The following is a 26,594-nucleotide window of genomic DNA, read 5'->3' on the forward strand; positions in this document are numbered from 1 at the left end:
TCTCGCCTTCCCTGCTTGCCAAGATTCATTTAAGATAGATAATCATGAAGAGCCAAAATTTGGGATACCTTTTTTATTGAAGACCAATTTACACCTACATGTGTATCTTTTCTACTTTTGTGTATGTGTGGGGGATGGGGGTAAGGGTGAGGGAGTGTGTCTGTGTGTAAGTGTGTGTGTATATGGGGAGTGTGGGTGGGAGGGTGATTTGATTTACACTCGTATCTGTCTATAAAGTGTTATATTTTACCTTTTTCTTAACCGGATTAATATTTTATGGGCCCTACCAACCTTGGAGCTCCCTTTAATACTAAATCCCTTCCAATCCCCTGATTGCAAAATGGGAATCTGCATTAGGTATTGGGACCAAATACGGTAGTCAGTTTAATTCAGTTCACATGGTTCAGTCGTTAAGCATGGTGCTGGTTCCAGTTTGGATGTGGAGTTGGATGTGCCTACTCTTCTTGGGGAAAGTATAAAGTGTTGGTGCTTCCAATATCTTGATATCCTCACTCTACGGGGAGGGCAGTCATTTCTTGTTTGATGCCTCTATTGGACAAGGACTCGTAGACAATGGCCACAATGTGACATGTCTTATTAGTAGAGCATTCGAACACCGAACATCCGAACCAAAATACACGAAAACATAGGCGAATCTGACTCGTCTCACGGGTTGAAACCTATGTTTTTGGCGGACCAAAAAACAGTGTTCGACACGGCTCGAAGATCAAACTGATCGCGTTTACACAGCATAAAATCGCCGTTTTGAGTACGGCTCGCGTGTCGAACCTTCGAGCCGAGTCACTGTGTAAATACGGTGTATATGATAAAAGATTAACACCACGTACGTTCTGCATGATTTCTTCTTTAAATTGATGAATAGCTCGGCCATTTTTTGATTGGGTTATTGTAAAGTAAAGCATTGTGTTACTCTCCTCTACAATGCGATGAACACATTATTATTGTGAACGTGTAAAATGAAAACAGACTAATGCTCTCTGTGTGTATGGTGAATGAAATGTGACAGTTGGCAGTCCGCTGTATGTTACTCTAGTCAAGCAAAACTGGCAAAGAGTTAAAATGGTGTCTGTTTCAATTCTAATGGGGATTTGGGTAGGCCTACTCTCCATCGGAAAAGTTTCAAATGTTGTTGGTTCCAATATCTTGATATCCTCACTCTACGGGGAGGGCAGTCATTTCTTGTTGGGTGCCTCTATTGGACAAGGACTCGTAGACAATGGCCACAATGTGACATGTCTTATTAGTAGAGCATTCGAACACCGTACATCCGATCCCAAATACGCGAATCTTTCCTTCGAGGTATTTGACCATCATGACAGATCCCTTGAAGATGTACGAGACATGTTCTACCAGTTTAACATAAAGGCAATGGAAGGGGCCCAAGACCAGATGATGGATATTGTTACACGTTTCATGCGGACACTTACCAAAGACTGCGAGGCGATATTGAAAAATGGCATATTGATGAAACGCCTTGAGAAGATGGACGCCATTGTCATGGACATCACCTGGCCATGTGGACTCATGATCAAGGAAATGATCGAACAGAACCTGAACTGGACCAGGAACTTAACGATGGTAACTGTTAGTCCGACTCCTCCACAAGCGATCTTCCTTTACCTCATGGGTTCAGCTTACAACCCTTCCTATCAGCCAGAGCTCATGTCAGGGATTACCAACAAAATGACTTTCTTTCAGAGGGTGTCTAACTTTCTGCAAACCGCTCAGTTATTGATCCTTGGCCATTTGTTCACAGGACCTTTCTATTCCGAACTTGCGAAGAATGTTGGACTCAATCCTGACAGTGCAGACTTTTACAATTGGCATAAAAGAATTGATTTGTCTCTCTTGAGCATGGATTTTTCGTCTGAATTTCCATTTCCTTTAGCTCCAAATTTCATTCCAGTCGGAGGACTAACTGCCTCTCCCGCGAAGGAACTAAACCAGGTAACAAAAGAAAATATATTTTTCAGCACATCCCTATATTCGAAATATAGCATTCTCTAGGGCTCCTTGTTATAGTTTTTTAAATCAAGATTCCTTAGCAAATAACAAGGATCATCATCATCATCTGAGAAATAATGCACATCACTTTGGTCGGGCATCATATTCCCCATACTCGTTACCTTTGTCAGTTTTAAACAGTCCAAAAACCCTCGATCATAGGCCCAAAATCTAAATTGTTCCATCTAAAGGCCCATCAAAACGGCCACCACACATGCTTGTAATTCTTACAAATACATATATTTATATGTATATATATATATATATATATATATATATATATATATATATATATATATATATATATATGAGTCGAATAGCAATTTTAATTAAACACAATTAAAGGCAACAAGCTTGCTCATCTCAATGTAAGGAGTCTACTAAATAAGGTTGCTGGTGTACAAAACTTGCTTAATAATAATCAGTATGATATATTCAGTTTATCTGAAACATGGTTGACAGATATTCTGAGAGTTTATTTTCTGTAAAAGAATATACGTTTGAGAGAAGAGATAGGGGCACCCATGGAGGAGGAATGGGGTGTATTATCTGAAAATACTTCCTACCATGCCTATACGTGAGAAGAAAACATCTTGAACCTGTAAAATTAGCAATATTAGGGCTCGAATTGCTGCGTGCTAATAGCAGCTCACTGTTCATTGGTATATTACATAGGAAACCTGAAGGTCACTTACAATTCTTTAAGGCTTAGAACAAAATCTCGAGAAAGTATTTGCAAAGTTATTATTCTTGGGGGTTTTAACTGTAACATGTTAACTGATAATAATCTGTCAAAAAAAAGTTTTTTAAAATCTATGTATGACTGAGCAGATGACACAGGTTACATCTGAACCCACGAGAGTTACGCCCAACAGTTAATCACTTATTGATTTAATTTGTATTTCTGACTCACTTAGGGAAAGTGCCTTTAAATCAGGGGTACAGATAACAGGTTTAGGTGTTCACTATGTAATATTTTCTGTCATTAAAGGTAAATATCATCCTCTTTCTCCAACGATAAGCAAATTTCGCTCGTTCAAACATTTTGATTTTGACAAATTTAAAGAAGATATGAGCAACATTGACTGGAATGAATTTTATTCATCTGGCTGTCTGGTCAGGATGTAGAAAAATTATGGAGTTGTTTTAGAAATACTCTGTTGGAAATTTGTGATAGACATGCCCCATTTATATCAGTGTGCCTTAGGCAAAGAGGGGTACAATGATGGCTATCTGAATCTAGCACGATAAAGGGATTACTGTCGAAAACAATTCCGAAAACCAAACTAATACCTTAGTGGCAAAACATTTCAACATTTTTGAAATAGAGCAAAACATTTGAATAAGCTTTTGAAAAAGAAATACTATCAGAATGAATTTCAAAACTTTGGTATTATTCAGAAGAATTGGAGAGTTCTTTCAAAACTTATACCAAAGAAAAAAAAAATGAAATAATGATAACAAAATTACAATGGGGAAATGAACAGATACCTACAAAACAAATAGCCAAGGTTTTAAACAAAGCCTTTAATGACGTAGGACTGAGATTACAGATTCTTCCGGATGACACATCAGTTTATGCATTAAGTAGTTTACAAACATTTCCTTTACCTGAATGTGAATTTAAATTCAGTTAAATAAAAAAGATTTAAAAGATTTTTAAGGCATTGTCAAACATTGATTGTTCAAATGCTGTAGGAGTAGATGGCATACATCCCAAGTTTCTTAAACTGGATGCTCGTTTTTTAGTATAACCATTGGTATATTTATACAATATGACTTTACATGTACTATTCCCAGAGATTTAAAGACGGCAATAATTACTCCAATACATAAAGGAGGATCGTATCATGTTGAGACCCATATCTGTTCTACCTGCCTTGTCTAAAATACTCGAAAGAGCAATCCACAATCAACTTTATGAATACTTGAATGAAAACAAATTGCTAACGAATTCCCAGTCAGGTCTTAACACCTTTGCATTCTACTACTACATGTCTAACTGAAATTACAGAATATTCGTTTGATAAAATGGATCAGGGGCGAATGATCGGAGGTATTTTCCTCGATTTACGTAAAGCGTTTGATGTTATACCACACAATTTAATTCTTGAAACACTGAAGTATTATGGAATTAGGGTAACGAATATTATTGGATGAAAGCATATTTAACAGAACAGGAGGCAGTTTGTCGTAGTAAATAATTGTATCAGTGAAAGTGTAAACATTTGATCAGGCGTCCCACTGGGATCCATATTACATCAATTGATATTTTGTATTTTCATCAATGATATATGTATCTTGAATTTGAATGTTAATTCCAAAATTTGTCTTTATGCAGATGATACTAATACTTTGTTTTGTCATGATGTATTATCTAAGGAGGTTCAAAAAACCTGCAAAGTGATTTTGATGTCATCTAAAACTGGCTCAACCTTAACGGCAGAAGCGGATCTAGAGGGGGGGTTGGGGGGGTTGCAACCCCCCCAAAAAAAAAAAATCCGGGGACCATTTTTTTAAATCTTATCTTTTTTTTAAACTTGTAATTTTATTTTATTCTATTTCTATGTATTTATTTCATTTATTATTATTATTATTATTATTTCTTTTTGGGGGAGGGGGGGGGTTGGGCGAACAAATGTCACAGAGTCCCTTGCCCCCCCCCCCCCCATCAGCTTTTTTGAGGACACCTCTATACCAAAAAGAGTGGTGTTTTAGATGCAAGAAAACGCCATTTTCACACACAGATTTTCAAAAAAATTCCCTACTGTGGGAGGGGGGACATCCCCCTCCCACACCCTCCCCCCTCGCTCGCTCCGCTCGCTTGGACTCGGTCGCTACGCTCCCTCGCATACCACCCCAACCCCCCCTTTATAAAAAGCTGGATCCGCCCCTGAACGGTATGCATTTGCATTTAAAAAAGACAAAAGTCATGGCATTTGGTCAAAGGGAAAGATTGAAAAATGTTGCTTAATTGATAAAATATAGAGATGATCCCATAGAAAATGTTAATATGATCAAATACTTGGGTGTAACATTTGACTCTGGCATGACGTGGGGAGAACATGAATCTAGTATCATTGTTAAAATATCTCTTACGATAGGTTGTATCAAGAGCATCAAACAATTCCTTCCGCCTAGGATTCCTAAGAATTCATATTTTGCCATGATTTTACCATACATTGATTATTGTTGTACATCTTGGGGAAGCTGTGCAAAAACCAACATAAAAGATACAAAAACTGCAGAATAAGTATGCCCGAATAGTGTTGAATGGGGACTATCTTACTCCCCTACATGAATTGATGTCTAAACTCGAATGACAAACAGTGGAGGAACGTATTAAATTTTGTGTTCTTGCTTTCAAAATACAAAACGATTTATCCCCAGCCTATCTGGGTCCACTTATCTGCAAATGTAATGTAACTTATAAAACACGATATTCTGAACTATGTCCATAACCCTGCCCTAGGACAGATCATGAAAAAAATCTTTTGAATATGTTGCTGCCGTCGTATTCAATTATCTCCCTTGTGATATACAAAAATGCACGTCCTCCATGCACTAAAAAAAAACACTGTAAATCATTAAAATTATGACTGTCATTCATGTAATTACACTGAATAACTTGATGTAAATGTAATGATTCAATGAGTAATTGTTGATTTCACTCTATACAGCGCGTCCCCCCCCCCCAAAAAAAAAAAAAAAAAAAAAAAAAATGTCCCTCTGATATGCGGCTGAATTACTTCAAAAAATAAAAGAAATTCTAAATGAAATGTATAGATATAGGAAGCCCATCCCATGTTCTAACTTCGGTAAAAAATTCATTAGTCTCGCTCCAGTGGTTTTGAACACACAGCCTATTATGTAACAGTGGTGCTTTTCAGCCCATTCCAAGTTTGCATGCATGCAGCACTACTTTGTGTTCTGCACTTTCTTGCATATCAACCCCCTTCGACCATTCTTACCGGAATGTCCAAAAAAAATCAGCTCGCGCTTCGCGCTCGCATTATTTAATAATTGAAATACGTATCGTCTTAATGGCCAACTGCAAAACGTCCTTAAAGGCGGTTTTCCACTAGGGCGCGGACAAGACCAGGAAGGGTTGCGGAAGCAACTTTTGTCATTTCGGCATGCTGTCCGCAACCAAATTCCGTAAAAGATTATGTAAATGATCTTGTCCTAGGACACGACCAGGACTGTCTGCGTATTGTCGTAGGACATTCCTGGGACTGTCCTGGGACAAGATTATCTAAATAGATTTGAACCGGAGACATTTAGGACAACGTCACGACTGGTAAATTCAAGGACTAGGACAATCAGGATAATTTTAGGACAACTTGCAAATACTCCAAGAAAATTATCGTTCATATATTTTTTATGAATTTAGGGGTGTTATTTGGGGTTTGGGGTGCGTTTTTTTTTTGAAAGAAACCTTGATTTTGTTATTAAATCCGAATTAGGAGCAGGCGAGAATGAAGTAATTCGTCATGAAATTACGCTATTTTTAAACATTTTTCGACTACAAAGACTTTATAGGATTTTCTTTTATTTCAAATCAAATTGCATACCATTGGTGGAAATCCCAGGGGGACAGGGGGACGCGTCCCCTCACTTTTTTAAACGAGCAAACAAGAAAAAATGGAAAGAGAGGAAAAGGAAGAGAAAAGAGAAGAGAAAATGAGGAAAAATAAGAGGAGAAAGACGAGTGAATAAAATAAGATGAAGGGGGGGTATTTCATGTCACTATTTTAAATTTTCGTTCGCTTTGTGCTCGCATTGCCTAATCTATGAGATACATAACTTGCTCAATATACTTATATTGAGCTTGAAATATAAAGTTTTGAAGTAAATATACAAAATATTTCTCGGACACTGAGTTTTCAATTTGTTTGATTTACAAATAGATTTTATAATTTTCTGTAAAATGACTATATTTTATGGTCTAAGTATCAACATTTTATGCTCGCGCTACGCACTAGCATTATTTGATTCGTCAAGTAACTAATCTCTTTGTTTATTCCATAATTTTTTGAAAAATATCCCTTTTTAGGCTGGTCTGATTCTGAATAGTATCAGCTAAAGCTGCGCACTTGTATTTTGATTGGGGAGTTATGTATACCTATATCAATTGTAACAAATTATTCTAAATTCCTCTTTCATGACAGTTTATCAAAATTTTCGGCTCGCATTTTTCTTGTTAAAATTATATCAACCCATGCATCCTATTCATGATTACGAAATGTCCAGTTTTCTGACCTTGATATCAATTTTGCGCCCTCATTGGGGTTATTAGATTAATAAGTAAGATCATAATATTTTCATGATTTCCTAATAATCATTGTCCGTTTTTTTTTTCAGAACGGAATATAGACAAGTTTCATCTCTTGACAAAAAAAAATATGTCCCGGTCGCAACTCAAAATATATGATATTGATAAAAATATCAACTTGCGCTTCGCACTCGCATCATGTATTAAGCGCGATCCATATCCAATTCGTATTTGCGCTTAAATAATTTTTTTTTTAGATCGGAAAATCAAATATCTTTAGCTCGCGCATCGCGCTCTTATTATTGATATTATACTAAAGAATGTAATTAAAATTCAAGATTCTAGGTTTGAGTCTAAACACACGCACGCATGTTTATTTAGATACGAATCTTGTTCCAGTTTCAGATCAGATTATCAAATCATTAATGTAGGAATGTTATCCATTTATCCAATTATCCATCCTTTTCCTGAATTACAAAACGTGAGATGTCGAATTTCGTTTCGGCTCGCGCTTCGCGCTCACATCAAGTGTATAGTCATTTACCCCTATCCTGTTCGTGATTTTAAAAGGTGCTTAGAATGCCCTGTATTTAGCTGGGAATGTAAGAAATATTCAGCTCGCGCTATTATTTGATTGTTAAAAATATGTAGGCTAAAAACAATTGTGTCTGTCGGTGTAATGTAGTATTCACTTTTTGAAAGCAGATTTTGTGCATTTTTATACATGAAAATAAATTATCTCGGATCTAAGGTAACTTTAAAAGGAATGCATACGTTCATAGCAAAGTCGAGGCTCCCTTTATAACATTACTGTCTAATAATTTTCCACAAATTTAATTCAATTCAATTCACTTTTTTGGCAAATAGATGTACAAATTAATACATATATTACAAAAGAGGAAAAAAATGGGAAGTTAGGATGCAAATTGCATTCGACAGGCACATGCGGACCAGGGGGCAAGGTGGTCTTGCTTCCCCCTTTAAAAAAGTACAAACAGAAGAAAAATAAGTGAAATGGAAAGGGAAACTTAAAAAATGATATGGTGGAAAAGAAAAACAAAGGGGGCATGCCGTGCTGATACGGCCCTTCTCTCCCTCCTGCTGGCTTACCCCTTCCAGTATTAAAGAGATATACAAACAGCACAAAATAAATTGGAACAAACAAAGGAGATGAATGAATAGAATCAAGTAGGAAAAAAATCGCGATAATGAACAGAAAATAATTGGCCGAGACTATGAATGTGTAAGATTAGAAATATCAGTTTTAATTTTTGAACGAAATTGTGAATCCAGTGTCTAATCGCCTTTGCCTCCTCTTGTACCAATTAAAATATAGACTAAGAAAGAAAATGTTAATGGGCAATTCCAGGAGGCCGAATGCGATCGCTACGCCCTACATTGGCTGCGTAAAAAAGGAAAAATTGAATAACCAAATAAGAGTGGAAAAGAGGAAGAAGAGTGAAGAAATTGACAGACGGGGAGAATATCAGCGTTTCAGCTAGGTCAATTTGTAAAAATTAATGGTTCATTTCGCTCTTCATACTTTCAATAGTTTAATTATTTAAGAAGATTGTGCTTGCTGTTCATTTTTACGAAAAATACTTAAGACTTTTTGTCTTTTCTTTTTCGTCCTTGATAATAGAAAGAAGTTCGCGCTTCGCGCTCATATTTTATGTTTATGAGAAACATGTTCTGTGCACGACTTTTTTTCAGGAAGGCCTATTTTTCAAGAGTCGTGGTGTAGTGGTTCTGACTCCCGCCTTGTAAACGGAGAGTCGTGTGTTCGATTCCCACTGAGGTCTATATACCGTCCTTTGGCAAGACATATTGCACACCTTGCCACTCTCGACCCAGGTGCTAAATGGGTACGCGGTTGGATGCGAAAGTTATTGTATGCTTGAATTTGCCAGCGCCATTTTGAGGCTACGATGAATGCAAGGAATGCTTCCCAGGGTGTGGAAATTGTGCACTTTTCATGCGGGATTGAAATTAATCCTGGGGTAATGATATGCTGTAAATCGTTTTGAGCCGTTCTGAGAAAAGCGATATTTATAAACTTGCTATCATGTATTATTATTATTTCTTATTAATGACATCTCATTCACGATCAAACAAAGTGTTTAAAAGGCAATAGGAATATCAACTTGAATTTCAGTTTGAAATCCATACCTGTATTATTAATTTTGTTATGATATTTGTCCTATTCGTAAAATCAAGCGCTGCTTACACGGTCCTTTTTTCTGTCGAGTACATTAAAATACTCTAGTTCATAATCAAACGTTGCATGAAACGTCTTTTTATGTTCAGTACAGAACGAAATAATCTGCTCGCATCACTGCCAGCTTAACTATTGCAAGAAATATTTGAAAAGTCCACTTTTCCGATCAGTAGAAAATGTTTGAAATATTACTCCTTCAAGTCTGTAACCCCCCCCCCCCCCCAAAAAAAAAGAATCAGCTCGTGCTTCGCGCTCGCGTAATATGTTTTAAAACACTGCTTGAAATATTAAGTTCTCAGGTTTGTTTAGCGATATAATTAGGCCCCTTGACCCCGTACTTCGTTACTTGTCTTGTATTATCCCGTTGCCCCATCTAGCGCACTGACCACAAATGGCTTTTGCTACTTGTGTACTCGTTCCATACATACATGTATTAGCATTGGATCCACACATTCCTGAATCACTCCTCTTGCCTTCCTATTCCAGTCCGAACGTTCCTGAAACAGTCCGCTTGCCTTCTTATTCCTGTCCGCACGTTCCTGAAACTGTCCGCGTGCCTTCTTATTCCAATCCGCACGTTCCTGAAGCATTCCGCATGGCTTCTTCTTTGCTACCTGAAGCTGACCTGATCGCGGATGGTTTCCGGAAGACGCGGAAGGGTTTAGGAAGGGCAGGACATCATCAGGACATCGTTAGGACAAGGTCCCGAAGGTGTCAGGAATTCAATATCCGCGTCGAAATTTTGGTCGAGACCAAAATTTGGATGCGGACAAATTTTGATTTCCCGAACACCAGGAAGGGTTTAGGACAGCGTGCGGACACTCCCAGGAATGTCCGGACAGGTTGCGGAAGGGTCGCGGATTGCAATTATTACATTCCGCGCCTTGTCCTGGCCCTAGTGGAAAAGGGGTATAACAGGCCCTTTTCGATCAAGCCAGAACCCATATTTAAAATTTCTGCTCGCGCTTCGCGCTCACAGTAATTATCTAGTTACATACGCATCTTGTTCAAGTTCATAAACATTTCCCAGAATATTCAATTTTCAGAATAAAATACATGAAATTCCAAAAAATTTCAGCTCGCGCTTCGCGCTCGCACTGTTTAAATAGGGATTATGAGATTATTACACCTTTTTACGTTTTGCCACCCCCCCCCCCCCGTTCATATTTGAACTAGACAAATCAGCACTCTGAAGTGCAGTCACTATACACGCTCTTTAAGACCTAAATTAGCTCTTCGTTTTTTTAGAGTGTATAAATATGAAAATATGAAGGAAAAAAATGTCATGCGCTGGGAAATAAATTCGTATAATTCATATTAGTATTTGTGCGGTAATCAACATAATAAACATACAACTATAAATAGCAAGGAAATTACAAATAATCAGATAATTAGGTAATCAAGTAATCAAGATACTAATGAATCATACTAAACTGTGTAGGGGTAAAGTGACGTAGCTAAGCTATATAGGTGCTGTGGCCTGTAACGCCAATTGGGACGGGTGATACATCCATCACATAACCCCCCCCCCCCTCCCCCTCCGAAACACAAACCCATATTCACTTCACTTGACCTCATACATTCACACCTTCGACACACTCTCTCAATGGAATATTAGGTAACTATGTCTGTTTTTCAAATATATCTAATCAGACTCGATGCAACAGATACTTGTATATGTTTGGTATTTATTGAACTCTTAACATGACATATATCTCTCTTCTACCCCTTTCGTTGTTTATTTTCACTGTGTCACCGTTCCCAAATGGCTTTACAGGATCTGTTTATCAGTCAACCTGACGCGAACTCAAAAGGCTTCTTTCTGTAACAAATCTTTTCTTGCAACATTCATTTCTAATTTCATCAATATACCTATTCAAGCAAAAGGCTACAGCAATTTTAGAAAAATCAATTGATATATATTTATACTTTTATTCCAAAGTCCAAACCTTAAATTTATTTCTTAGAATTTCGTCATTCAGATAAATTCCATTCGGGCAAATCTTTCCCAATGCACCACTTCATTTTATTTTTGTTAAAGGAATTGGAAGATTTTATGCAGAGCTCAGGAGATGATGGCGTCATCCTTTTTACTCTGGGGACCTACTTCTCCGCAGTTGCTAAACTCACACCGGGTTTCGTCGAAATGTTTGCGGACGCTTTTGGAAGGTTACCACAAAAGGTTATCTGGCAGTTGGTGGACCCACCTAATGACCTTGAACTGCCGTCAAACATTAGGTTAATGCCGTGGGTACCGCAAAATGACTTACTAGGTGAGCTATTTCTCCCCTTTTCCTTCTTATTTTTGGTCTTCACTTTTAAAGTTTTTTTTTCTTAGGAGCATTGCTCCAATGTTTATGATAACAAAATATATCAATATCAACAATATCAATCAATTTTAATGACTATATCGATATTGAATTGTAACAAACTAAATATAGGCATCCGAAAGTTACCCCTTTAAAAATGAGGAGAAGAAAAATAGTGAGAAATGGGAAGAAATGCGATTTCAAGCCCCTCCCCCTCGAGAGGGGTGAACGAAGAGTATAAAATAAGAGAGCTAGTATCGTTAGGCCGTGTAACTTTATAATTATCATTCAATTGAGAACACTTGACGTCACCATAAAGTCGTCTTACACCCCTCCCCCTACCTCCTTCCCTCTACCCTAACAAAATGTTATGGCGCCACCATTTATTGTAGGTCATCCAAAGACACGAGTGTTCATGTATCAAGGCGGCAACAATGGTTTCCAAGAAGCCTGTTACCACGGTGTTCCTATTGCCATCGTACCCCTGTATGGTGATCAGTATGACGTAGCAGCCAGAGTAGTAGGAAGGGGGATGGGACGAAAGCTGGATAAAAACAACTTGAACGCCGAAATTATATATGAGACTCTAAAGGACCTCATCAATGACCCAAGGTAAGTTGTATCGCAGCATGGTCCATATGGAAACTATGCTGGAAAAGCAGTGTGTCACAGATTGCCCCGCAATGTGTTCACAATGTGAAATTACGTTTGCACTGTTTGATTTGAGCATTTGAATCACATTTTCACATAGTCCACTATTGTCAACATGAATAATCAGTGATTCACTCTTAAAATAGTTGGGCAAAAAATGCCCTTTTACTATTTTACAATGTGAATCACATCGTCATATAGTCCCCTGTGTGTGCACACTGTGAACACTCACATCGTTCACGTTTACTCACAGTGGAATTATATTCACATCACCGGTATGAGTTTGAGCACAGTTATAATATGAATCACATCTTCATATAGTCCTCTGTGAGCACACACTGTGAACACTCACATCGTTCACGTTTACTCACTGTGGAATTATATTCACATCACCGGTATGAGTTTGAGCACAGTTATAATATGAATCACATCTTCATATAGCCCTCTGTGAGCACACACTGTGAACACTCACATCGTTCACGTTTACTCACTGTGGAATTATATTCACATCACCGGTATGAGTTTGAGCACAGTTATAATATGAATCACATCTTCATATAGTCCTCTGTGAGCACACACTGTGAACACTCACATCGTTCACGTTTACTCACTGTGGAATTATATTCACATCACCGGTATGAGTTTGAGCACAGTTATAATGTGAATCACATCTTCATATAGTCCTCTGTGAGCACATACTGTGAACACTCACATCGTTCACGTTTACTCACTGTGGAATTATATTCACATCACCGGTATGATAGAGCGTCCGTCTCACAACCGGGAGGTCGGGGGTTCAAACCCCGGCCGCGTCAGACCAAAAGACGTTAAAAGATGGGAGTTGCTGCTACCCTGTTTGGCGTTCAACGATTAAAGGGATAGAGCCTCGTCGATCTGGCGCTGCACAGCGGCTGCCGGGCCCACGATCAATTGGGCAAAGCAAATTTTCGGAGTATTTCATTTCATGTCTATTACGAACAATAAATTATGGATTTATCATCATCATTTATCATTATCATTATGAGTTTGAGCACAGTTATAATATGAATCACATCTTCATATAGTCCTCTGTGAGCACATACTGTGAACACTCACATTGTCCGCGTTTACTCACTGTGGAATTATATTCACATCACCGGTATGAGTTTGAGCACAGTTATAATGTGAATCACATCTTCATATAGTCCTCTGTGAGCACATACTGTGAACACTCACATCGTTCACGTTTACTCACTGTGGAATTATATTCACATCACCGGTATGAGTTTGAGCACAGTTATAATGTGAATCACATCTTCATATAGTCCTCTGTGAGCACATACTGTGAACACTCACATCATTCACGTTTACTCACTGTGGAATTATATTCACATCACCGATATGAGTTTGAGCACAGTTATAATGTGAATCACATCTTCATATAGTCCTCTGTGAGCACATACTGTGAACACTCACATCGTTCACGTTTACTCACTGTGGAATTATATTCACATCACCGGTATGAGTTTGAGCACAGTTATAATGTGAATCACATCTATATATAGTCCTCTGTGAGCACATACTGTGAACACTCACATCATTCACGTTTACTCACTGTGGAATTATATTCACATCACCGGTATGAGTTTGAGCACAGTTATAATGTGAATCACATCTCCACATAGTCCACTATGTGCACAGACTGTTGACACTCACACTATCGAAGTATCCACACTATGGACTTTTCTCCACACATGTATATTAGGTTTGAGCACTTTTACAACGTAGAGTACTACAGTTCTAATGATAATTAGCACACCCTTAGTTAACACTCACATTTCCCAGGTATTCACAGAGTAAAACAGTAGCGTACGCAGGTGTTCAACCCTCCCCTCCTGAAATATTTTTGATACCCAAGCCCCCCGACCCCCCTAAAAAATTATTCAAAAAAACCTTTTGGGGGGTTTGTGAATTTTTGGGGGGTACGACGTAAAATATGTGGTTTGCTTGCCAATATTTAATTCAGCTTGATACCCCCCCCCCCTTCAAAAATCCTGCGAACGCTACTGGTGTAAATCTTTGTCACACTGGTAAATATGGGCATTATGAATCACACCTTTTGTGTTTGTGATATCCTGAATATTTATCCACATTTTAACATTCAACAGATCCATTTAACCAAATGACGATATAACTGTCGAACAAATATTTCCGCTTGAGTGAGCACCACTTACTTTTGAAAAGTTAGTGAAAATGTTTTGCGCAGAACTTTGAAATAGTTATGCGAATAAAAGTCGACCTTACTCATGAAGAACACTTGGAATTTAGCAGGTAAAATTGATTTGAAGAAATATTTTACCTTGTTTAATTTGTTTCCTTGCACAAAACACTTCGCAGAGTGCATTGCGCCCCACTCCCCCACACACCGAGGCCATCGTGACGGTATTTGCTTTACATGAAATTGCTTAGGCTTGATTTTGATTTTGTTAATTATTGTCAAGCTTGGGAAAAGTGTGGAGAAACATGTATTGAAAGAAAAATAAAATGTAAACCCACTTTAAATAATAAAAACTTAGTGAAAATGCGTGAGATGTCTGATATAAACTTTTGTTCAGATTCAGTTATGTCCTTAGATCCAGCTGGCACAAAAATTGTAAAGGTTGTGCTTACTAAGTGTTGAAATTTCAATCTGGGTGGCAAATTTTTTACAAAATGCTTGAATGTATCCGTCTTATTTTAACTGACTAAAAGTGCAAGTGAAATGTGTAAGAAATGTTTCCCAGGGTAAGTTGATTTCGCCCTTTCCCCTTGACACAACGTGAAAACGAACATTTCTGCGCAAACAGATTTCTGCGAGCTTTACAACAATGGAAAGTGCTCACTCGAGTGTAACATTCTGTCAAAACTTTTACTTTTATTAGATAGATGAGAACCAAACCCAAGATTATATGTGAAAATTATCCACGTGTTGTATATTTTTTAATTCCCAGGGCATTTTCTAAGTGTAAACTTTTTGTATACGCATAGTTAGTCACTCGAAAAATATTGCTCGCAGACCAATGAATAAAACTGTATACATTCAAATAGTGAATCAAACACTACATCAGTATTCTAATTTCTAACAGGCCTCCTTAGAAATTGTTTCTATTTGATGATAGGAACGGTAGTTTACGATGGAACAACAATGTCGTCAATGCAAAGTTATAATAATTTATTTTTTTCAGTGTTAGGATAATCGATCATGTTTACGAGTACAATGTTCTGATTATCCTTTATTATCTGATCACTCTTATTAATGATGATTGTCTTTGTTTCCAATTTTATTCTCATGATTGTCATTATTGAACAATATTTACGACTGCATAATATACTTCACCAAGCTGTTCCATTCTTCCCTTCATCTCTCCAGGTATAGAAACGTCGCGAAACATGTCTCGGCAGTCAACAGGAACAACCCAATGACAGCTCGAGAAAGAGCAGCATTCTGGATAGATCACGTGATCAAATATGGCGGAGATTACCTGAGATCGCCTGCAGGAGAACTGTCATTTGTAGTTTACCACAGCCTTGATGTGGTTGCGTTCCTTTTCTCAATCATTTGTCTACTTGTAGCATTCATTAGCTATACTTTGCTTTTATGTTTAAGAAGCTGTCGTAGAATTATTTTTATAACCAATAATAAAGAAAAGGGTGATTGAATGCATTTCAATTGAGTGTATTTTTATTTTGATATATACACAACAAAAAAAGTAAGTCCCCCCTAAATCAAATTGCTGTAACTTTTGAACGGAGTTAATTTGAGATATGATATTTCGTATATATAGGTGGTTTTCTACACTCATTACGCAACTCCTAGGGAAAAATAAGATTGATCGGCTGGGTCATGCATGAGTAATTAAAGATTGAATTAAAAATGACAATTTTTGAAAGTCACAAGAGTCGTTTTTCAGATTGTGCAAATACAAAGTTGGGCAAAAGTTGTTTTAGGTGAATTTTATGTTGTTATGCTGATTTACTATCCATCATTTAGCCACTCCACACACAATTTTGATATCGTATGTTCATGGTTGAGTGAGCACAATATCGCAGGGGCCGCGGAAGCGGGGTGGGGCCCCACTTTTTTTTTCCAAAAGCATTTACAAAAATGTAAAAATAACCATACGATTGTGATTTTTGCATAGGTCAGCCCCCCCCCCCCCCCCCCACTTTTGGCTCAGCCCCTCCCCCATACTTTGAAAACCGTTCCCCGGCCCCTGTATTGTGACGTACCATCATAGGGGTTTTCGGTAGTATCCTCTATAACTTGTTAGGTCATATTAAAATTTGAGAATGATGATGGCTCCCCCGATTATAGGCCCCTCCCCCATTTCTAAATTCTGGATCCACCACTGATTCGTCCATAAATTAAACTGATCATGAGAAATTGTTAGGAATAGAATACATTTATGCAGTATAAAGAGTATTCATTCTTAAGTTTCGAATGTGCTCGCTCAACCATGAAAATGTTAAAGTTCGGAAAGTGTGTGGTGATAGAAATGATGGATGATAAAAACAACAGCAATTAGAGTGACATTTGAAACCGAACTTGCCCCCAATATTCACCTTATTACCCTTTAAAATGAGTCTGTGACATTGAAAATACCCATTTTCCCACTTTGATGCGTGCTCACTCATCCGTAAATAAACAAATCGATTTCATTTTTGCACAGAATTCTGCCCATAGGTTGATAAACATTACCGCCAAATGACATTGCTAAAGACAGCCGTGAAAAAAGTTCCACCATATTGAATAAGGGGTTACTTATTCTTAAACATATGCACCCATAATGTACACAAGTCTATGAGAGAGGAAGTCAAAATTTTAACAAAGATGATATAAGGGGTTTGTTTCATGGACGGTTTTTGTTACTTCTGCCAACAGTTATTTCATGAAACTTCGCACATGGTTTCAATGTAACACTATCGAAAAGGCGCGCACGCCAAAATAACAATTCGATACGGCACAAAGTGGGGCCAAGGCCTTGAACTTTCTTCTCATTTGCATAATTTTCGAATATTGTGTGCTCACTGATGCATTTAAAATTGGGATTTTCCTAAAAATCAAATCAAATCAACCATGCAAGGAGGTTTGTGACAGATATCCATAGTTATAAAGTGCATTTTTTCCAATAACGCAAAAAAGAGCTAAACACATTTCACATGTTCATTCAAGCGTGAATGTTTAATTAAACGCCTTTGATTCGTTGAAGCATATTAATTGGTCATGAACATGACGAAAAAGTTGATAAAAGATCAGTTTCAGTTACCAAAATGAAACAATACTTGCCTATGATATTTGAAAATCGTATTTTTTGTTTTCAATAAATGTTCATTGAACCGTGAAACGATGAATATTGTTCAAGATACTCTTCCCAAAAATAACTGTCATCATATTCTATCATTTTTATTGATGAAAATGTGTAAAAAATCCAATTATAGCAAATTTGGACTTGTGTTTATTCAACCGTGAAATTTAGCCAAAAAATTGTATCGGCTTTTAGAAAGTACCTTTTACAAGCCCTCTGACTGATTTTCATGATGAGAATGTGGAATCAGTTCCAATAAAATGGAATCAAAGTCATGATTTTTGGCTTGTGACTTTTGAAAAGTGACATTTTTGCCTTCTGACGGTGCTCACTAAAGCATGACGTAAAATAAGTCCATAACATTTACTCAGAGGGTAGCTTATAAAATTACCTACACGCTCATGTAAAAATATATCAAAAACTCGTATTGGTTCGGAAATTATTGATGTTTGTTCAAGGGGGGACTTACTTTTTTTGTTGTGTATAGTTTGAACACCGTGGCCCATCGTGATTGTAAGAAGTAATTCACAAGCATCTTTCCTGGGGGCTGGGGAGGTAACACTCCAACCCCCGCCCCCTAAAAAAAAATGGGATAAACATTTCGATTTGCCCCCTCCCCAAAATTGAAATTTGATTATTTGTAATTATACAATGCAAATAGGCCCTGCATGCTTATTAGTATTGGAAAGCCATAAAATACTATTAAACAAACAAATAATATCAGTTTTCAACATTGTAATTCAACATTGTACTTTGGCGTACAGAGCTTGCCCAAAATTTTGTTGTTGTTTTTTTTTCCTTTTAATTCTCTTCTGCCCCTATTAAAAAAAAAAGGATCGACTACCCCTAAGAAGTACAGTATACCCATGAAAATGGAAAATTATACCTGCACCGCCTCCTCCTTCTCGGCCTCCAACATTAGATAACAATACAAATAATTTAAAACGTCATATGTTACCAACCTTAAAGTTTTCAACCACTATATAATTTGATATTTAAATCTATTTCTTACGTTGTGAATTTATTCCCTAAATTTGTTCAACAATTCTTAGCAGGTGAGGCAAAACTTCTAATCAGAGAGAAATTACAAGAGGGTCAGGGCGATTGAGCCCCCAAATTGCTCAAAAGAACCCCGGAATCTAAAAAATAGAGCACTCACCTGGAAATCCCCATTCATCGCAATGATAAATCTTATCCACTGGCGGACCCCCTGAGAGGTAGGCCTACAATTAAAAAACATAAAATAAATTCAAATTCGTACTGTAAAAGTGCCGTTAATACAAAAGTGTGCCCCCCCCCCCCCCCCCTTGAAAGTGAATGCCTTTTTTATTTATATCGTCAAAAAAAATTCGTGAACGAAATACCCTTAATTTGAGGGCTGGAAACCTTCTTTCTTTTTATTTTTTATTTTCCTTGTCAAATTTTTCCTGGGGAAAATGTGCCCCCCCCCCCCTCCTCTTTGGAAAATCAAATCTTGGATCCGCCCCTGATCTTAACCAATGTCGCAGATTTAGGCAGTAAGTTGTGAAAAGTATAAAGCCCCCGGAAAATGCCAGTTTATTGTTTACGTTTTCCTTCTATATAGTGTCCCTGTGATATGTGTTTTGTTTTGTTACATTATATACGTTATATCTTTTGCACCTGGGTGTCTTGTTATTTCAACTTGATTTGATTGATTATACACGTGTTTAAACAGAAACTGCTGTAATCCTTACAAAACTAAAGAGGAAGCCAAAGTTTGGCACACTTTGATCACACGCTCCAGTCACATTTGTATCATTATATTGAAATTAAGTATGTGATCAAAAGATAAGGAAAGTTGATAATTACAAACTCCAGGGGCACAGAACCGGGAAGGAAGGGCGAGGGAGTCGCCACTTGTTTTGAAATCGTGTATTATAACGTTTAAAGGTCAAGTCCACCTCAGGAATGTTGATGTGAATCAATAAAAAAAAATCAGACAAGCAAAAATTTCATCAAAATCGGACGTAAAATAAGAAAGCTATGATATTTCAAAGTTTCGCTATTTTTCACAAAGCAGTTATATGCACAACTCAGTAACAATCAAATGAGAGAGTTTGTGATATCACTATTTCTTTTGTTTTCATGGTTTGAATTATACAATTTTTCTATTTTTACAGATTTGACAATATGGACCAACTTGACTGAACTATAAATGTTAAACACTGGTAATTCCACAAATTCAGGGAGAAAAAAAACTTTGTTCCACAGGACAATGAGGAGAAATTAGAATATTTCATATACAAAATAAATAGTGAGCAAGTGATGTCATCGTTCCCTCATTTGCATACCGACCGGGATGTGCATATAGCTGTTTTGTGAAATTAAGCGACACTTAAAAAAAATCATAATTTTCTTATTTTACATCAGATTTTGATGAAATTTTTGCTGTTATGCTTCTTAATATTTTTTCTTTTATTAAAATCAACTTTTTGTTGGGGGTGATTGGTCCTTTAAAAAAATGACAATTAGATTGAGTCATTGACGGTGTTTTTGTGTCTGTATGGTCGCACCCACCCGATGCTCATCTTGGCTTTATAAAACGTGTCCACAGCCCCTGAGTGCTAGCCTTTAAAGCTATTTGAAAAGTAGGTCTATAGGCCAATGCGTACTTAAAGGTCAAGTCCACCCCTGAAAATGTTGATTTGAATAAACAGAAAAAAATCCAAATTAGAATAACACTGAAAATTTCATCAAAATCGGATGTAAAATAAGAAAGTTATGGCATTTTAAAGTTCCACTTATTTTTCACAAAACAGTGATATGCACAACTCTATGTCATGCGAGTGAGTCAGTCGATGATGTCCATCCCTCACTATTTTTTTTTTATTTTTTATTGTTTGAATTATGCATTATTTCATTTTTATAGATTTGACAATAAGGACCAAGTTGACTAAATCATATAGTATTAAACAAGGATAATTCCACATGTTCAGGGAGGAATTAATCGCTGTTTCACTTGACAATGAGGAGAAAATTAGAATATTTAAGATTTCATATAATATAATACAAAAGAAATAGTGAGTGGATGACATCATCAGTCTCCTCATTTGCATACCGACCAGGATGTGCATATAACTGTTTCGTAAAACTAAGCGAAACTTTAAAATGTCATAACTTTCTTATTTTACATCCGATTTTGATGAAATTTTCAGTGTTATGCTCGTTGGATTTTTTTCTTTTTATTCAAATCAACTTTTCGTTGGGGTGGACTTGTCCTTTTAGCTTACTAGGCCTATAGTTCATTGCTAATAGAAGATGATTCCGTTCCGCATTCGGGTATTAATTTAATAAACCGTTTCATTATTCAAGATTTATTGGATATTTTCGTATGCCTTTGTATAATTATGTGTGTGAGAGAGAAAGGGTGGGTATGTGTGTGTGTGTGTGTGTGTGTGTGTGTGTGGGTGTGTGTGTGTGTGTGTGAATACTCCAATATAAAGTTTAAAATATAATAATAATAAAACTAGAGGTTTCTCTTAAAACGGCCGCATTTATTGACATTGTTTTCAATGTATAATGTATATTCACTCTTAAAAAATGTTCCACGATCACGAATAGGTGAGAAAAGGAAAGTTAAAATTGTAAAATATCATGTTATTCATTTGATAAAATTATTTCAAAGTTGATCACAAAATGGGGTTTTATGATCAAAATTTTGGCTCACTTGCGACTTAGGAATTGTTCCACACTATAGTTTGGTGATCTCCCAAAATGATAAGGCACTACGCCCTGTGACGATTTCCTTTAGAATTTCGAACGGGCAAAGCGAGTGAGCAAAATTATTTTTTTTCAATGAACATCTTAAATAGTGACAGATGTTGTGACAATATTCAGAAATACATGGACATTGGGGGGCATCTACTTTTGCGTGAATTTCGTCCCCCGAAACAGAAAAAAATAATTTTCGGCGCTGACGCCCAATAAGAAAAATAATATCACTTCATAACCATTTCTATCCCCCCCCCCCCTCCCCCTTGGGTGTCATTGCCCCAGCTATAGCCCTTGAATTTCGATATTAAAAAGATAAAGTGCCCTAGTAGTAGCTTGGTCGCTATTTGCTATTTAATTGCTTTCAAGTTTATTCCAAAAATGTTAAGCCTACGCATCGCCTCACCCCTGGAAAAAAAATATTGACTATAGGCCGAGGGTAACCGCCCTAGCCTTTGCATGACACAAGTTATGTTCTCTTTTGTAATACAAATGTTACAATTAAAGGAAACATTATATGTCATGAAATTTGAAAAAAGGTTCATGCCACTGATTGAAAATATTCAGATCAGTTGCTCATAATCCCGAACACAAAATCAAAGTGCGCCATCTACGGGATAAACTTGCTAGGTTGAGTAAAAATATTATTGTTTCGAGGGACGCTTCGACGTGGAAATTGTTTCTGCAGGTTTCTTTCAGTTCCAATATTGACGATTACGGATACGATAGCGGTAAGCTTGACAAAATGAATGGCTTGATAATTGATAGTATTCTAGATTATTTCACTGTAGTATCTGTGGTATTTTACCCGCAAAATTTTACAAATTTGCACTCAAGAAGCCAGGAGCGAAGAGGAAAGCTCTCCAGCAAAGCTTGCAATTGCAAACGGCGGCGCGGGGCGGCCGCGGAGGAGCAAGAACTGGAGCTGTCGCTCGGAGTTCGAGACTGGCGATGGCTGCCGGCTGGTTGGTTTGACTCGTAAGAGAGAAGTTGGCGTGGGGGAACGTGGGTTGTATTTTTGGTAAATGTGGAGAATAAGACGAAAGTATGTATCTACACTGCTTATCGTGCTTCTTTAAAACATAATCTTGACAACTTTACCTGATTCTAACCACTCGTCATCCCCGACCATTTGCCAAACAGCAAAAGGTAGGGGATGGGACTAGAGGTATGTGAGGCGTACTCATAGACAAAATTTGTGATAAAAAATGTATGGTTGGGGGTCCTAAAGCTACGCGGGTCCTAAAGCTACGCACCACTCATCGCGCATGCAATTCCAATGGCAAAATAAATGCGCACTCTAGCTCTGTGTGTGAAGCTGTGACGAACGATCCCTATTCAATTTTTCTACAGAGGCTGCAATAAATCCTTGAATGCAGAGAAAACCAGCAAATGTTTGGAATTTCGGAGTTATATTCACTTTGATTTCATATTTTCCTATAATAATACGGACATATTTTAGAAATTGAGGCACAGGAAATACTATTTCTTTGCATGATAAATTGAGTGCGTAGCTTTAGGACCCCTTCTACATCGGGCGGCGAAATTAAGAGGTGTTCGGAAAACACGGCGGGATTTTCGTATTAGTGAGTTTTGTGATATTTTCTTCTTGGTTAAGGATATTTAGAATATTTATTACAAATTAGTGAAAAATAATTGTTCAAATATTACAATTGGCATAGTTTTAATCATTTGGAAACAAAGTGCGTAGCTTTAGGTCCCCCCATCATAAAAGTAAGAGAGTTTGACTTACCAGTCTTTCCCCCCGAACCAAACGTTGATCTTCCTTCCGTTGTTGCTGGAATTTATCTTGGACTCAACGATATCTTGTCAATTATTCGAGGACTCTTCGGTAAATCGTCAGAATGTATGATGAAATTTGTCATGATCCTCAGCAGCGCATAGACTTCTACGTAGAGGATGTAACGCGCCCTCTTGTGCTCAATTAAAGAAAGCTAACGGAAGCGACCACACACCCCACACCACTGTCCTCTACAAAGCTGTATAAAAATGCTTCTCACCACAGATACCTGTTTCCGGTGATGCTTCTATTTCGGAAATCCAAGATCCAGCGATAGTAGTCTCTTTCTCCCCTGACACACAATATTTTATTTTTATTATTTTATACATCAGAATAATTTTAGCGCCATCAGCTTAGTTTATTCTATAATGAACTGTATCTTGTCGTATGCTGAAAGGAAATATGATGCCTTTTTTTTTTGGGGGGGGGGGTAATTGCTTCTTTTCTCGATCCCCGATGCCTCTCTTTTATTGAGTACTATCATTGTAAGGGTTAATTATTAATATTATTTTGGTTTTCTATTATTTTTCATATTATTATGGAATATTCATCATCATATCACTTTTGTAAGCCAACATTTTGTACCATCCTGAAATTAATATGGGTAAAGGCTGAAATGTGAAAAGAATGGAAGGGGCAAGAAACTCAAGACAAAGTGATAAAACAGAACATAATTACGTTCCAATTCTTTTTAATGAGTTTCTTTTATTTATCCAGGATGGGGAGCACATCAGGCTCGTGCCCACCCCCTCGAAAGCCATAGAACACATTTATTTTGCATCCATTTTGTTTGATAATTTGTACTGTTAATTTCATTTGATTGTAATCCTTTATGTTTGGATTTGAAATCAATTAAATTAACTTGAAACTTTCCCGCCCTCCCCTTGAAAATTGTGATCTACCCCTAAATAGGCCTTTGTGGTAAGTGATTTTTTATTTTATTTATTTCTTAATGAAAATCCTTTAGGTTAGGATTTTAAATCAATGAAAACAAACTTGAAACTTCATACTGTATAGCGAGGAGCTGTTATCATAATGAATAAATAACTAAATCAAATAAATCAAAATCAAATCATAATTGTGAAATTATTCGTTACATAAATCTCCTTCACGGGGGGGGGGGGGGGAGCTTGTTATTTTTTTCTGTAAAAGAAACCACCCCCTCCCCCTTTGGAAAATCCTGGATTCTCCCCGTGATTAGACCCACAGTAAAGTTTGTTATTCTGAATTTCTGTTACATAATAATTTGGAAATTAATGCCTAACTTTGTGAAAAGTATTTCTATCGTCAGGTTCATTAATTAGAAAAGAATAAGGGGCTTTTTCATCAAGAGTCCCATAACAGAAAATTAACAAAATCGAAACAACTGAATTTCTCCTTAATTTTTTTTTATTTCATACAAAAATGTCTTATTTCATTCCACTTTCACAACTACTAGTATCACTTTTGACTTTGTATAAACATGAAACAAAATTGCAAATTTGTCTTGATTGAGGCTATCAAGACTTCCTTACCAGAATTCATTACAAGCAAAGTTTCGTCGAAACATCAATGGTCAGTGGTCCAAACGGGTTGATGAGCCTCTATGGTTTCGTGAGTTCTTTTTTCTTTTTCGATTTGTCACTGTCGAACACAATAGACGTAATGGAGGCAGTTGGATGAGGTTCACGTTGAGAAATCGGTGAGTTTTTATTCATTTTTTATATCATATTTATTAATTTAAAGTCATATCTGTCAAAATAACAGTTTACATCAACGGATCAGTTCAAGTATGAACTGATTCGCGATGCTTTGGGCAACAGATGGGGGGAAAATGACCAATGTATATTTTAACAATAGAGAGGTATACAGCCGAGAACGAGGTTATATTATAACCTCGTTCGTAGGATGAGTGATTCTAACCTTTGTCAAAGCTAAGGCTAAGCCAAGGCTTGCCTTTGTTCTTTTCCATGATTTTTTTTCATCAATCAGAATTGATCACCGGCATTGGCAATGCCATGGCATGCCATTGATTTGAATGGCACTGGTTACCTCAAGCCACTCATCCTACGAACGAGGTTATATACTTTATAGCCAATATAACCTCATTCTCCACGTACGTGCATAGCGCCAACTTAATGTGTTCCGCCATCTTGCTTGTTGGTCGCCGATAAAATGCGCATTTTCAGATTTTTTTACGCTCAGTCATTATCCATGACTGAAACATTGACCAATCAAAAACTAAGATTCTACAAGAAATATGAATATTCATATTCGAAAGTATAAACATAGATAATTCAGTTTTATGTGAAATTTAAACCCAATAATTCAAAATAGGGTTAGGCCTAGTTTTATGTCTCTAAAATGACCCTTAAAACCAGAATTTTTTTTTTTTAATTAAGGGTTTTCCCAAGTTGCCATGGTAACGCAATCTGAATTAAAAAAGCTTAGCAAACACTTCATTTTAGTGATCGAGGATGCATTTGTTCACGGTATACGTCAAAATAAGTTATAACATTTTTTTCCAGACCATGGATGAACTTTCAAAAAGAGAAATTTTAGGCAAGTTTTTACGATTTCCGGCAATTTTCTGACACAGGGAATTTGAAGACGTAATTTTTACAAAATTAGAAGAAGACATCGTGTATTTTCCTAATTATCACGACAACAACAACAACAACAACATATCACGACGGATATGTAAAGACGTGTAAACAAATCAAACAAAGTTTATGATACATTTTTTATAATGCAGAAAGAGACATTCAAGTCTCTGATTGAGAGCCGCAGATTGAACATTCGCACTGCGCAATGGTAACGTTTTCGCCGAATTCGTCGGGGCGAAAACTCCAAGCGAGCCGTACCGTTCACCATTCCCGAACGCTGCGCTGTATGTTTGATGAGATATCTGGTGGATTTCGTGCTTATAAATTTGTTTTTTTCTACAATGCCACTATTTCATTAAAATTATTTGTCATGATAACATTGGAAATATTATCGTTTAAGGGCCCAAAGGATCAACTGTAATAAAAGATACTTTGAAATATTGTCAGAGAGTGATTAATTAGGTGATGTTTATGGTCAGAATTTAGTCATGGCTTCGGGTGAACTTACGCGAATGCGGTCACTTGCGCACGGGGCGAGTCGGGCTGGCCCTTTGGTGGGTGGCCGTTGGGCAACGTGCAGTGCAGCTAGAGCAGAGTTGGGGAGTTAGGTAAAAATACTTTGAAATAAATAATCTGCAAATATTTTTGTCTTGTCCCTTTGGATTACTTAGATA

The 26,594-nt window shown here is 37.1% G+C and overlaps 1 protein-coding gene across 2 annotated transcripts; it reads left to right on the top strand.

Moving 5' to 3' along the window:
- The first annotated feature begins 350 nt into the window (after positions 1-350).
- On the top strand, positions 351-19,033 carry LOC129274344 (UDP-glucuronosyltransferase 2B1-like). Of its 2 annotated transcripts, XM_064108742.1 has the most exons (5): positions 392-525; positions 1,189-1,968; positions 11,560-11,791; positions 12,220-12,439; positions 15,867-16,250. In XM_064108742.1, exons 2-5 carry the CDS (start codon positions 1,363-1,365, stop codon positions 16,153-16,155), a joined length of 1,347 nt encoding a protein of 448 aa, XP_063964812.1. In that variant the 5' UTR covers positions 392-525; positions 1,189-1,362; the 3' UTR covers positions 16,156-16,250. The 2 variants fall into 2 exon arrangements, with proteins under 2 accessions (XP_054767150.2, XP_063964812.1); XM_054911175.2 differs by having other exon boundaries at positions 351-1,968; positions 15,867-19,033.
- Positions 19,034-26,594: the final 7,561 nt, after the last annotated feature.

This window comes from Lytechinus pictus, chromosome 13 (genome assembly GCF_037042905.1).
Source record: "Lytechinus pictus isolate F3 Inbred chromosome 13, Lp3.0, whole genome shotgun sequence".
Taxonomy (NCBI): domain Eukaryota; kingdom Metazoa; phylum Echinodermata; class Echinoidea; order Temnopleuroida; family Toxopneustidae; genus Lytechinus; species Lytechinus pictus.